This window comes from Enhydra lutris, unplaced genomic scaffold, assembly GCF_002288905.1.
Source record: "Enhydra lutris kenyoni isolate GAN:26980312 unplaced genomic scaffold, ASM228890v2 scaffoldscaffold8, whole genome shotgun sequence".
NCBI classification, from domain to species: domain Eukaryota; kingdom Metazoa; phylum Chordata; class Mammalia; order Carnivora; family Mustelidae; genus Enhydra; species Enhydra lutris.
Genome location: NW_019154092.1, coordinates 18699747 through 18712744, shown reverse-complemented (window position 1 = coordinate 18712744; position 12998 = coordinate 18699747). Strand labels below are relative to the sequence as shown.

The 12998-nt window shown below is 40.8% G+C and overlaps 1 protein-coding gene across 2 annotated transcripts in view; it reads left to right on the top strand.

Annotated features, from left to right (window-relative positions):
- Window positions 1-12998, top strand: part of LOC111142453 (transmembrane protein 241) — a 117594-nt gene that overhangs the window by 72959 nt on the left and 31637 nt on the right. The window contains exon 13 of one of the 2 annotated variants that reach the window (XM_022495609.1): window positions 2432-2525. In XM_022495609.1, the coding sequence (XP_022351317.1) occupies window positions 2432-2525 (94 nt within the window). Of the gene's footprint in view, window positions 1-2431; window positions 2533-12998 lie in introns of both variants that reach the window. The other variant, XM_022495608.1, reaches the window with a different exon arrangement.

Here is a 12998-nt window from a genome sequence, read left to right as displayed (position 1 = left end):
GCAGGCAGAGAGAGAGGAAGAAGCAGGCTCCCCACTGAGCAGAGAGCCCGATGCGGGGCTCGATCCCAGGACCCTGAGATCATGACCCGAGCCGAAGGCAGCGGCTTAACCCGCTGAGCCACCCAGGTGCCCCAATTTCTGCCCCTTTTAATCTGCATCTTTCTAACAACCCAGCATGAACAATCAGGGTTTTACTTAAAAGATTTGGGAATCTTTGCTTGAATTGATATGAAACTATTATGTTCTCCCCACTCCCACCCGGTTGCAGTGTGTATCCGTTTTCCTGTCATCTTACGATTCATCTACTTCCATATCTCAGACTAAGTGTTGTCACCTTCAGAGGCCCTGGAGGAACTCAGAAGGAGTCATGGAGGCCTGGGGGGATGGTGGTAGCCATGACCCAGAGACACATTAATGGGGAGCCCATGATCTTTTACTTCTGGGATCCTCCCATTGCTTTTAAGGTCGTCCTCTGTGGTGAGGTGTAGAAGAGCTGAATGTGGAAGGAGACAGAGAGGGACCCATGAGTAATTTGGAAATGATTCACAGACATACCAGTCAAAGGATGGGAAGGGGTCGTGGATACTTTCCCAAGTGTGTTGGGCATGGGAGTGGCTCTTTCTAGCAGAGTCTGTGCTAAGGGGAAAAGGGACATGGAATCTTGCCCTTCCTCTGGCAAGATTCCACATCCCTTTTCCTGCAAAGTTGTTTCCTTCCTTGGGGCAGGGGTGACGCCAGCAGGAGGAGCCCTGGAGTGCTGGCCGCCTTATTTTCCACTGCCAACCTCACAGTGGCCGTGGGCACCTTCAGCATTGCTCTCTGTCTTTGGGTCAAGAACGGATCTTCATGGCGAAGTTTGAACCTTCTCACCATGTAGAACCTTTGAAAGAGCCAGGAAACCTGGATGCTGATAGGCTAGGGAGGCTTTCTGTTCTGAAAAGTCTGATTTCCCTCAGATAGGATGAGGACCACTTTGCTTATTCCTGCTTCAACACAGAACCTGAGGCAAGAAGAAAAGGGACAAGAGAGGGATGAGTCAAGGTCATGAGGGTCAGTGGGCACAGCCCAGGTCACTCAGTTTTTAGCCTGCTGCTTACCCACTAGACCTCCTTGCCTTTCGGGTGTGAATGACTGACCATCTTCGTGCATAGCTGCCCAGCCTCCCATGATGGCAGACACAAATCTGAACCGACTTTGCAGGTCATCAGGGCCCAACAGGCTGAAATATACACAAGGGAGCCCTCATCCCTGTCCTTGGTCCTGCCCCAGGAATGTGCTGTGAACTAATCTGATGTAATGAAGAGAAGGCACACATTTCCATGAAATTTGATCTTACAGGTGTTTAATTCCAACCGGCCTTCTTCTGAGTACACCTGTCAAACATCTGTGTCCTAGGCACCATGTTTGGCTCTGTTGGGGAAAACACAAAGAAGCCCAAGATTGGGGCCTGCCCTCTCAGAGCTTATGACCTGAGTGGGGCCCACAGCTGTGTCTATAATAAACGTGAGATAACAGGGTGGCTTTTGAAACCCTGAGGTACAAATGAGCTCATAGGACCTGCCTCTGTGGTTTGGGGTACAACTGCAGTCATATCTCTTGCTTTTCGATTTCTAGTAAGTCACACTCAAGCCACCGGGTGCATATATTTACAGGAAGTCAACCTCTATCATGGCGTCTCTCTGTTGCACTCTCTTCCCCAATTGCCAAGCCTCCAAATGCAAGGAAGAGTGACCATTCTGGTAGAATGCCCTTCGCTTTGTCCTTGACCACACAGTGATGCATTCAGAAGTGGTTCCAGCACAAGCCACTACTTCCTGGTCCACTGCTGTGCCAATGCCTTGCTGCTCCCGATCTCTAGAACTCCCCATGGGGCATGGTCTCTCAGGTCACACACGTGGGCTTAGGCATCATTCCCAAAGGATTACATCTGCGTAGCTTAGCCTGGTTTGGGGGACATTTGCTCCTGGAGCCAGCCCTCCCCTTCAGATTCTCTTACCTTGAACCCAGGAATCGGTCCAGACCCTCTGTCCCCATATGGTGAGTTTCGCTTTGGAAGTCTTTTTCTGGCAGTTTGTTTTGCTTGAAAAAAGTTGAAGCTCTGCCTTGGCAAGCACTATGCTCCAGAAATAATATGGAAGGGAGCAGGAGGTATCGTCCGCCACGCTTTTCTTCTTTCATGATTTAGTCAGAGACTTCCCAAGTTTCTGTACTCTCTCCCTCCCTCCCCCACTGCCCACTACCCAGTGGAACTCTCTTATCATAGCTCCTTAAAAAATTAGAGCTTCCTGGGTTTTTAAATGCAGAGATCACTAGAAAACCCAGATGAAATACAGGTTCTGTAGTAATTAGAAACTGGTAAAATGTAAGAGAAAATAGCTGTTGGCTACAGGAAGACAAGTCTCACTAACAAAAGAATATTTTCTCCTTCCAGTGGATTATTAGGATTCTTTCTCATGCTCAGCACAGTGAAGCTGAAAAGCCTTATGGCCCCAGGGCAGTGTGCAGCCTGGATTTTCTTTGCTAAGGTAAGAAAGAGGGAAGGGGCAGGGGATTGATCTCAGGAGCCTTGATGTCCAGTGTTCTTGGAGCATGTGTGACATCATGTGTGATCTTCGTGAAGTTACTTCCAGTCATGGGCCCTGAGCCTGAACCTTCAGTCATTCTGATGACAATTTCCAAGGTCCTCTGCCTATTATATCAGCATAATCTTTATTGCACACCTGGAAGGGATAATCTCCTTATCTTCCCTGAGCCTTAATTTCCCCCATCTGAACGTGAGAGGTTTTGCCCACAGAAATCTCTAAGTCTTCTCCAATTCTTATGAGACTGGATTCCTGGATACATGAGGTAGGTCTTCTCTTCCTTCCTCGGGGCTGTGAGGGTGTCCAGAGCCCATGTGGTTTGCTTGATAGGTCTCAGTCTGTCAGGGATGGTAGAGAAAGGAAAACAGACAAATGGCCAGATAGGAGGACTTTGATGAAGCCTTTGGACAACAGACTATTATAAGAATGCCCACTGCATATCTGATGATTATGGCTGAGACATAAGATAGAGAGGTGGGAAAATAAGGAGCAGAAAAAGCACCTGTGGGATGCTCAATCGTGACTGAAATACTTTGGGACTAACTTTTCTAGTGTAGCATTTCATTTCTCTTGTGTGTGTGAAGGAGTCAAGTTGCAAAGCCCTATGTGCTGCTTCTGAGAAATGAGATTTCTTCTTTTTTAAAAAAATTTAATTTATTTATTTGTCGGAGAGAGAGAGAGAGAACACACAAGCCAGGGGAGCAGCAGGCAGAGGGAGAGAGAGAAGCAGGCTCCCTGCTGAGCAGGGAGCCCGATGCAGGACTCCACCTCAGGACCCTGGGATCATGACCTGAGCCAAAGGCAGATGCTTAACTGACTGAGCCACCCAGGTGTCCCAAGAAAGGAGATTTCTTAATTTAACCTAATGAAATAATCATTTAAGGTCATACCTTTAGTCATCTCTTTTTTTTCCTCAGAAAACAAAACCAAACATTTTTCTTCAAAAACAACATTTCACAGTAATATTTTCTTTCTTTTTTTTTTTTTTAAAGATTTTATTTATTTATTTGACAGATAGAGATCACAAGTAGGCAGAGAGGCAGGCAGAGAGAGAGAGAGGAGGAAGCAGGCTCACTGCCGAGCAGAGAGCCCGACGTGGGGCTCGATTCCAGGACCCTGGGATCATGACCTGAGCTGAAGGCAGAGGCCTTAACCCACTGAGCCACCCAGGTGCCCCCACAGTAATATTTTCACCTCCATAGATCTGCTTTTTAGCTGCAGTAATAATTCTAATTACAGTAAAATGTAAAGAGTGGTTGAGAGACTGACTTCCAGCATGACGGAATGAGGAGGTTGACAAATCTTCCTCCCCAAAAGTAACTGGACAGCTGGAAAAAGATTGTCAAAAATATCCATTTCAGCTCTCTAAAAATTGACGAAAGGCATACAACACTGAGAAAGCAAGCATTTGTTCATGAAAACTGCAAAACTTTGGGTAGGATCAACATGAGCTGGTCTGTGGCGGTCTTCTCTCAGGTCGCTCCCATTCGCTCCTCCCCAGCTCTGTCAGTGTGATATTTCAACCAGATGGGGCAGGCTGTGAAAACCAGCAGCCTTGTTGCTGCTTCCAGAATACTCTATATGGCGTATTTTTAGTTAAAGCCGCCATTGTCAGTGGTAACTCAGTAAGAAGAGCCAGTAACTCCACCATCTTGAGTTTCCAGTCCTCTTGGGGGCAAGAAATGGACCAGTGGTCTAGCTGAGGACTAAATAGGTAGGTGGGGGAGGTGAGACAGCCAGCACAGGGGTTTGATAGCTCTCCATGTGTCCCAGATTGACCGTAGTCTGTGTGCACGAGCGGCAGAGATGGAGTGTGCCCAAAACACCCACATGTCCCTGGCCAGCAGAGCCTGCATGCACACGCAGGAGATGGGAGAGAGCCAGCAAAAGCTGGGGCAGACAGGAAAAACTTCAGCCTGAAGTTTGATTGTGCTCCCCAGCCCACACACAGTCAGAAGCAGAGAGAAGAAGTCTTTCTGGCTGAAAGTGTTTGAACAAAACCTCCAACTAGTCTTTGCTAGAACACTAAGCTATGCAGACATGGGGATGACTTCTAGAAAGCCAGAAAAAGCTTAAAAATAAAAAGAAGGGGAAAAAAACTGAGTAAAGGACATTAGCAACTCTACCTTATATGGGAGACTAATTTCATAGACTTAGTCCAGGGAAATTACTAAACAAGCAAAATAATACCAATGACGATGCACTGAGAAAAGTCAGAATCCAAAGTTGCTATCCTGTATTATCTAAAATGTCCAATATTCAAAAACAAAAAAGTTAGGGGCATTCAAAGAAACAAGAAAGCATGATCCATACACAGGAAAAAAGCAGTTAATAGGAACTATGTCTAAGTGTCCTCTGATGTAGGACTTAGCAGAAAAAGACTGCAAAGCAGATATTTACACTTAGAGATCTAAATTAAAAGAAAGACTCAATGAATACAGGCTCTCAATAAAGAGCTAGAGATGATTAAAAAAAAAAGAGAGAGAGAGCCCCAAGTAGAAATTCTGGAGTTGAGAAATACAATAACTAAAATGAAATGAAATGAAAAAGTCCCTGGAGGTACTCAATAACAGATTTACTTATTTTTTAAATATATATATATATTTTTAAAGATTTTATTTATTTACTTGAGAGAGACAGAGAATATGAGACGGGAGAAGGTCAGAGGGAGACGCAGACTGCGGAGCTGGGAGCCTGATGTGGGACTCGATCCTGGGACTCTGGGATCATGACCTGAGCTGAAGGAAGTTGCTTAACCAACTGAGTCACCCAGGCACCCTCAATAACAGATTTAAATGACAGAAGGAAAAATATGTGAACTGGAAGGTGGAGCAAAATAAATTATTCAATCTAAAGAGCAAAGATTTTTTAATAATTGAAGAATTACGAACAGAGGTTCAGAGACCTGTGAAACAACATCAAGCATATCAACATATGTGTTATGAGAGTTCCAGAAGAAGAGAAAACTGATGTAGAAAAAAAATATGATCAGTGGATGACTTATCAAAAACTATGGAAACTCGAAGGCAATAGGATAACATATCCAACACGCTGAAAGAAAAATCTGTCAACCAGGAATTCTACATATAGCAAAACTGTCCTTCAAATATGAATGAGAAATAAAGACATTCCCAGGTAAAGACTAAGAGATTTATTGCTAGCTGCTGTATCAGTAGTTATATTAAATGTGAACAGACTAAATATCCCACTCAAAAAGCAAAGATTGTCAGACTTGATAAAAAAGCAAGATGCACCTGTATGCTGTCTGCCAAGGACACACCTTAGGGACGCCTGCGTGGCTCAGTCTGTTAAGTGCCTGCCTTTGGCTCAGGTCACAGCCCCGGGATCCTGGGATCGAGTCCCACATCGGGCTCCTTGCTCGGCGGGGAGCCTGCTTCTTCCTCTGCCTGCTTGTGCACTCCTCTCTCTTTCCCTGCTTGTGCACTCTCTCTCTCTGACAAATAAATAAAATCTTTAAAAATAAAATTAAATTAAAATAAGACACACCTTAGATTCAAAGACATAAATAGGATAAAAGTAAAAGGATAGAAAAACATAACCATGCAAACAGTAGCTTATTAGCAAGCTAGCTGGAGTGACTATATTAAAATCAGACAAAATAGACTTTATGACAAGAAATATTACTAGGGAAAAACAAAGACATTTATTAATGATAAAAGCATTGATACACTAGAAAGAAATGACAGTTATAAATGTATGCACCTAACAACAGCACCCCACATATATGAAGCAAAAAGTGACAAAATAGAAAGGAGAAATAAATTATTCAACAATAATAGAGATGCCAATCCTGCACTCTCAAAGGTGGTAGAAAAGCAAGGATATAGAAGCTACAGATGACGTGAACAATACTATCAACGAGCTTGTTATAACGAACATATGCTACTCTACCCATTGACTGCAGAGAACACATTCTTCTCAAACACACGTGACACTTTCTTCAGGATAGATGTTATGCTGGGTGACAGAACAAGCCTCAGTAAATTTAAAAAGATTGAAATCATGTAGACTATGTTCTTTGGCCACAGTAGAATTATATCAGAAATTTACAACAGAATAAAAATCTAGGAAAATACCCCATTTATTTGGAAATTAAATAACATACCTCTAAATAGGTCATGGGGCAAAGATGATGTCACAAGGGAAAATAAAAGTATTTTGAACCAAATGAAAATAAAACCACACAATATGTCAAAACTTATGGGCTACAATATAAAGTAGTACTCAGAGGGAAATTCATAGCTATAAACACCCCTATCAGAAAAAAGAAAAGTCTCAAAGTGTAATCTGAGCTTCTACCTTAAGAAACTAGAAAAAGAGCAAATTAAACCCATAGCAAGCAGTAAGAAGGATATGTTAAAGTTTAAAATAGAAATTAGGGACACCTGGGTGGCTCAGTGGGTTAAGCCTCTGCCTTCCGCTCAGATCATGATCTCAGCGTCCTGAGATCGAGCCCCGCATCAGGCTCTCTGCTCAGCAGGGAGCCTGCTTCCCCCTCTCTCTGCCTGCCTTTCTGCCTATTTGTGATCTCTCTCTCTGTGTCAAATAAATAAATAAAAATCTTTAAAAAAAATTTAAAAAGTAGAAATTAATGAAATACAAAACAGAAAAACAAGGAAAATCAGTGTTGGTTCCCTGAAAACAGCAACAAAATTGACAAGTCTGTAGCCAGAATGACTAGGTAAATGAGAAAGAAGATACTATTTATTAAGATTAGAAATGAAACGAGGGACATTCACTACTGATTCTATAGAAACTAAAAGTATTTATTATGAGTAACTTTCTTATTATTTATTATGAGTAACTTTCTTATTATTTATTATGAGTAACTTTCTTCATTCATATTACGCCAGCAAATCAGACAATTTAGAGAAATGGACAAATTCCCAGAAAGGTACAAACTAGGAAAATTGACTCAAGAATAAATAGAAAATCCAAATAAACTCCTCTAACAAGTAAATAAATGTCAGTAGTAATTAAAAATATTTCCACACAGAAAAGCTCAGACCCAATAGGCTTTACTGATGAATTCTATCAAATAGTTTTAAATATTTTTTCTTTACAAATTCTTTTAGAAAGCAGAGGAAAGAGAATATCACCCAATTTATTCTATAAGGTGAGTTACCTGGTTACTAAAGCCAGACAAAAGAAAATAATAAGAAAACTATAGACCAATATTTTTCATGAACACAGATCTTGAGCAAAATAGTAACAAACCAAATATGGCAACATATAAAAAGAATTTTATACCATGATCAAGTGATACTTATCAAGAATACAAAGTTGGTTTAACAAATGAAAATTAATATATTTATAGAATAAAGATTAAAAAATGCAGCCACGTCAATAGATGCAGAAAAATCACTTAATAAAATCCTATGTCCATTCATGATAAAAACTTTGAACACACTAGTAATAGAAGGGAATCTTCTTAACCTGATAAAAAGCATATGTGAAAAACCTATAGTTAATATGACAGCAAATAGTGAAAGACTTTCCCTCTAAGATTGGGAACAGCACAAGAATGTTTGTGCTCACCACTTCTATTAAGCAGTGCAATAAGACCAAAAAAAAAGGGGGGGGGCATCCAGGTTAGAAAGAAATTAAATTATATTCCCAGATGACATTCTCCTATATGTAGAAAATTCTAAGAAATTTAGAAAAACATTAATTGAAGTAATAAAAAATTTATCAAGGCCTCAGAATACAAGATCAATGTACAAAAATCAATTGTAGTTTTATGTATTAGTAATGAACAGTCATGTTCTTAAAAATGAAATTAGGAAAACAAGTCTATTCATAATAGCATTACAAATAATACATAGGGACTTAACAAAGAAGTTCAAGACTGAAAACTGTAAAATCTCTCTAAGGGAAATGTAAGAAGATCTCAATAAATGGAGAGACTCAATGTTGGTAAGATGGAAATTCTTCCTAAGTCGATCAAGAGATTCAATGTAATTCCTGTCAAAATCCCAGCAATCACTTTTTTTATGAATTCACAAACTGATCCTAAAGTGTATTTGGAGATGCAATAGCCAAAACAGTTTTGAAAAAGAAAAGGTTGGGGTGGAAAACTCACTGTAAAGCTAGAATCATCCAGACATTATGGTATTAGCATAAGGAGAGGCATTTACGGTCTGTTGACTTTCAATATAGATGCCAAGGCAATTGAACAGGGAAAGGATTTTCTTTACAACAAATGGTGCTGGAACAATCAAATATCTGTATGCCAAAAAAAGGTACTTAGACCCTCATCTCACATCGTCACCTCAGCCATGGATTGTGAACCTAAATGTAGGCACTAAAATTAGAAAACTCTTAGAAGAAAACACAGGAAGAAATGTAACTGACCTTGGTTTAAGCCAAGAGTTCTTAGATATGACACCAAAAGCATAAGCCGCTAAGTAATTGATAAATTAGACTTCTTTTATTTTTTTATTTTTTATTTTTTTAAAGATTTTATTATCCATTTGACAGAGAGAGAGATCACAAGTAGGCAGAGAGGCAGGCAGAGAGAGAGAGGGGGAAGCAGACGCCCCACCAAGCGGAGAGCCGGATGTGGGGCTCGATCCCAGGACCCTGGGACCATGACCCGAGCTGAAGGCAGAGGATTTAACCCACTGAGCCACCCAGGCGCCCCAAATTAGACTTCTTTTAAATTAAAATATTTTACAATCAAATTAATGGTCAAAAGACACTGTTAAGAAAATGAAAAGAGGGCACCTGGGTGGCTCAGTGGGTTAAGCCTCTGCCTTCGGCTCAGGTCATGATCTCAGGGTCCTGGGATCGAGTCCCGCATCGGGTTCTCTGCTCGGCAGAGAGCCTGCTTCCCCCCTCTCTCTGTCTGCCTCTCTGCCTACTTGTGATCTCTCTTTCTCTCTCTGTGTCAAATTAAAAAAAAAAAAAGAAAATGAAAAGACATAGCCTAGGAGAAAAGATTTATAAATTATATATCTGATTAAGGACTTGTTTCTGAAATGTCTAAGGAATTCTTACACTTTAATGAGACTACATAAAACCCAATTAAAAAATGATCAGGGGCACCTTGTTGGCACATTTGGTTAGACGTCCAATTCTTGGTTTTGGCTCAGGTTGTGATCTCAGGATCATGAGATCGAGCCCCTTATCAGGCTCCCCGGTCATCTTGGAGTCTGCTTAAGACTCAGTCCCTTTCTCCCACTGCCCATCTTCCCTGCACATTCTCTTTCTCTCTCTTTCAAATAAATAAATCTTTTTTAAAAAATAAAAAACAAAAAAATGGTTAAAAGAGGTTGACTACATATATATATAAAAAATGGGATATTACTCAGGCATAAAAAATGATATCTTGCCACTTACAACAATGTGGTTGGAGCTGGAGAGTATGATGCTGAAGAGGAAGACAGATACAATATGATTTATCTATGATTATTATTATCTATGAAATCTTTATGATTTCACACATACGTGAAATTTAAGAAAACAAATGAGAAAATGGGAAAATAGAAAGGCAAACCAAGAAACAGACTCTTAACTATAGAGAACAAACTGATGGTTACTAGGGGCGAGGTGAGAGGGGATTGGGTGAACTAGGTGATGGGGATTAAGGAGTGAACATTAAGCGTTGTGATAAGCACCAGATGATGTACGGAAGTGCTGAGTCACTATATTGTATATCTGAAACTAAACATTACACTCTACAGTAACTAATTGGAATCTAAAAAAAAGTTTAAATTAAAAAAAAAAAAGGAAAAAGATGTGAGTAGACATTTAACCAAAGAAGATATTTGATTGGTTCATCAAGTCCATGAAAAGGAACTCGTTGTCATTAGTCACCAGGAAAATGCAGATTAAAAAACCATGACGAGATACCACGACACACTCACTCAGATGGCTATAATAAAAAAATATAGATGACATCCAGTGCTGACAAAGATGTGGGGAAACTGGGACCCTCACAAATTACTGATCGGGATGTAAAATGGTATAGCCACTTTAGAAAACCATCTTGCTAGTTTCTTACAAAGTTAAACATAAACCAACTCTACAACTCAGCAGTTCTGTTCCTAGAAATCTATCCAAGAGAAATGAAAACAAAGAGACTTTAACACGAACACTTAGAGTAGCCTTGTTCATAGTAGCTCCAAACTGGACACAATCTTAGTGTCCATCAGCTGGGGAATGTGTACAGAGGATTTGCTGCATACGTGTGTTGGGATACTATTTGGTGATAAAGAGGAATGCTCTGTTAATACATTCGTATGCCACGGATGACTCTCAAGAACGTTATGACCAGTGAAAGAAGCAGGTCACAAAAAAATACATATAGTATGATACCATTTCTGGAAATTTCTGAAAAAGGCAAATGTAGAGAGAAAGCACAGTGATGGTTTCTTGGAGCAGAGATTGACTAAAATAGGCTCAAGGAAGTTTTTTTTTAGGTAATGGAAATGTTGTAAAACTGGGTTGTGGTGATGGTTGCACCATCATTTAAATTAATTTCTTTAATGTGTTCATTAAAGATCATTGAATTTGGGGCGCCTGGGTGGCTCAGTGGGTTAAGCCCCTGCCTTCGGCTCAGGTCATGATCCCAGGGTCCTGGGATCAGGCCCCACATCGGGCTCTCTGTTCGGTGGCGAGCCTGCTTCCCTCTTTCTCTCTCTGCCTGCCTCTCTGCCTACTGGTGATCTCTGTCAAAAAAAATAAATAAAATCTTTAAAAAAAAAAAAAAAATCATTGAATTTTACATTTACAGTGGGTAAATTTTATGGCATGTGAACCATCCCGCAAAGCTACAAAGTGCTCAAAGAATAGGGCTTAAATCTTGTCTTTTAGGACTAGGGAGGATATTTTTCCTATGTGTATGGCTTTTCCTCTTTGGCCACTACTTTCATGAGCCTCCTTTTTATTTATTTTATTTTTTCTTTTCCTCTTAAACTCGGATGGCTCTGTAGTTGATTCAAAAGTGGAAAGATTTTTAATTGGCTGCTGTGGTTTTATGCTAATCCTCCTTAAATGTGGAAGATTGGATTAGATGAGCCACTAAGGTCTTTTCCACCCCCAGTATATCAAGCACTCCCTCTCTTTTTCTCCCTCCCCTCCTTCTCCTTTTTCTTTTCTGTTTGAAAATAAGCTCTGTTATCCTCAGTGGCAGAATATTTACCCCTTCCTTGGGCCACCTACACATCAAAATATGCTGACATTTGAAATACAACATAATTGTACTTAGCAATACATTTCCCCATGACATCATTGTGACTCTACTGAGTGCCAGCATATTTGGAAAGTGACTCAGAAGGATGTTCCATTGGCCACAGAGGAGAATTTGGATTCCGTGGAAAAACTCAAAGATACTCAGAAAGAGAGGTCATTCAGAAGGCTACCTTCTTCCTTGCTCCAGATGGATCCATACTCTGGTATTTTCTTGGGAGTTGTCACATGAACTTCCATTACTTCCAAGGCATCCATGCTTCTCTCCAGTCCTTATCTTAGTTAGTATCTTCTTTGAATCTGAGAAAGCTCAGCATGGGAAAAAAGTGCCCCTGAGTCACTTTATATTGTTACCACTGTTACTATTGTTTTTTTTTTTTTTTTTTAAATCTGTGAATTTAAGAAACATTTTAAAAAGCTAAAAATAACAGAATATTTAGCAACTTTTTATATTCCTCCCTTCAGTTTGATAAATTTGGGTGTGTGGAATCTAACTTCATCTTCATAAAATCTTGGAATCCCTTCCCACTTGTGAGCCATTGGTATAAGAAAAAGTGAGTGAATTTAAGAGGAAAGCAATGAAATGTTTACATATATAAGGAAGGTGTGGTATGCTAATGGGTTTTTCTAGCAGCCTTAAGTTCTTGTGTGAGAATTTTTTCTTGATCAAATAGTGCCTTGTCTCACCCTTGTTAACTTCAAGCTGGCTGGTGTTGTCAGCAACCATTGGGAAGAAGCTGTTGAGGCCAGTGTGAGTTTATGTTGAGGATGAGCCAGAAGAGGAGAGGCATTCCCAGATAGCAGCTCTGGCCCTCTAGGGTCCTTAGAATCAGTGTTTACTCCCCAATTCAAAGCTGCCTCCATAAGACTGCTTTTTTCCTTTAAGGTAATGCCATAGTTGCTGCCGCCATTTTGTCCTGAGTCAGTGGTAGACCAGCAAGCCAAGTCTGACTTAGTTTGTTCTCCTGCTGGCCCTGGGAAAGATTTTTCTGTAGCTTGCCTAGGATGTGTCTCTTGAATTGGTTTGGTTTTCTGATTGACGGAGTCTCAGCTTTCATGTGCAAGGGCTGGGATGAGGGCAGCCCTCGATCAGGGCCATGCAGTGTGGGGTTGGCATCCGAGAATAACCCGTGCCTCCTTACCTGTTGCATCCTAGGTGCCTTGCTTGCCTCCCCCGGTCCCTTCCCTGACACTGTGTCATGA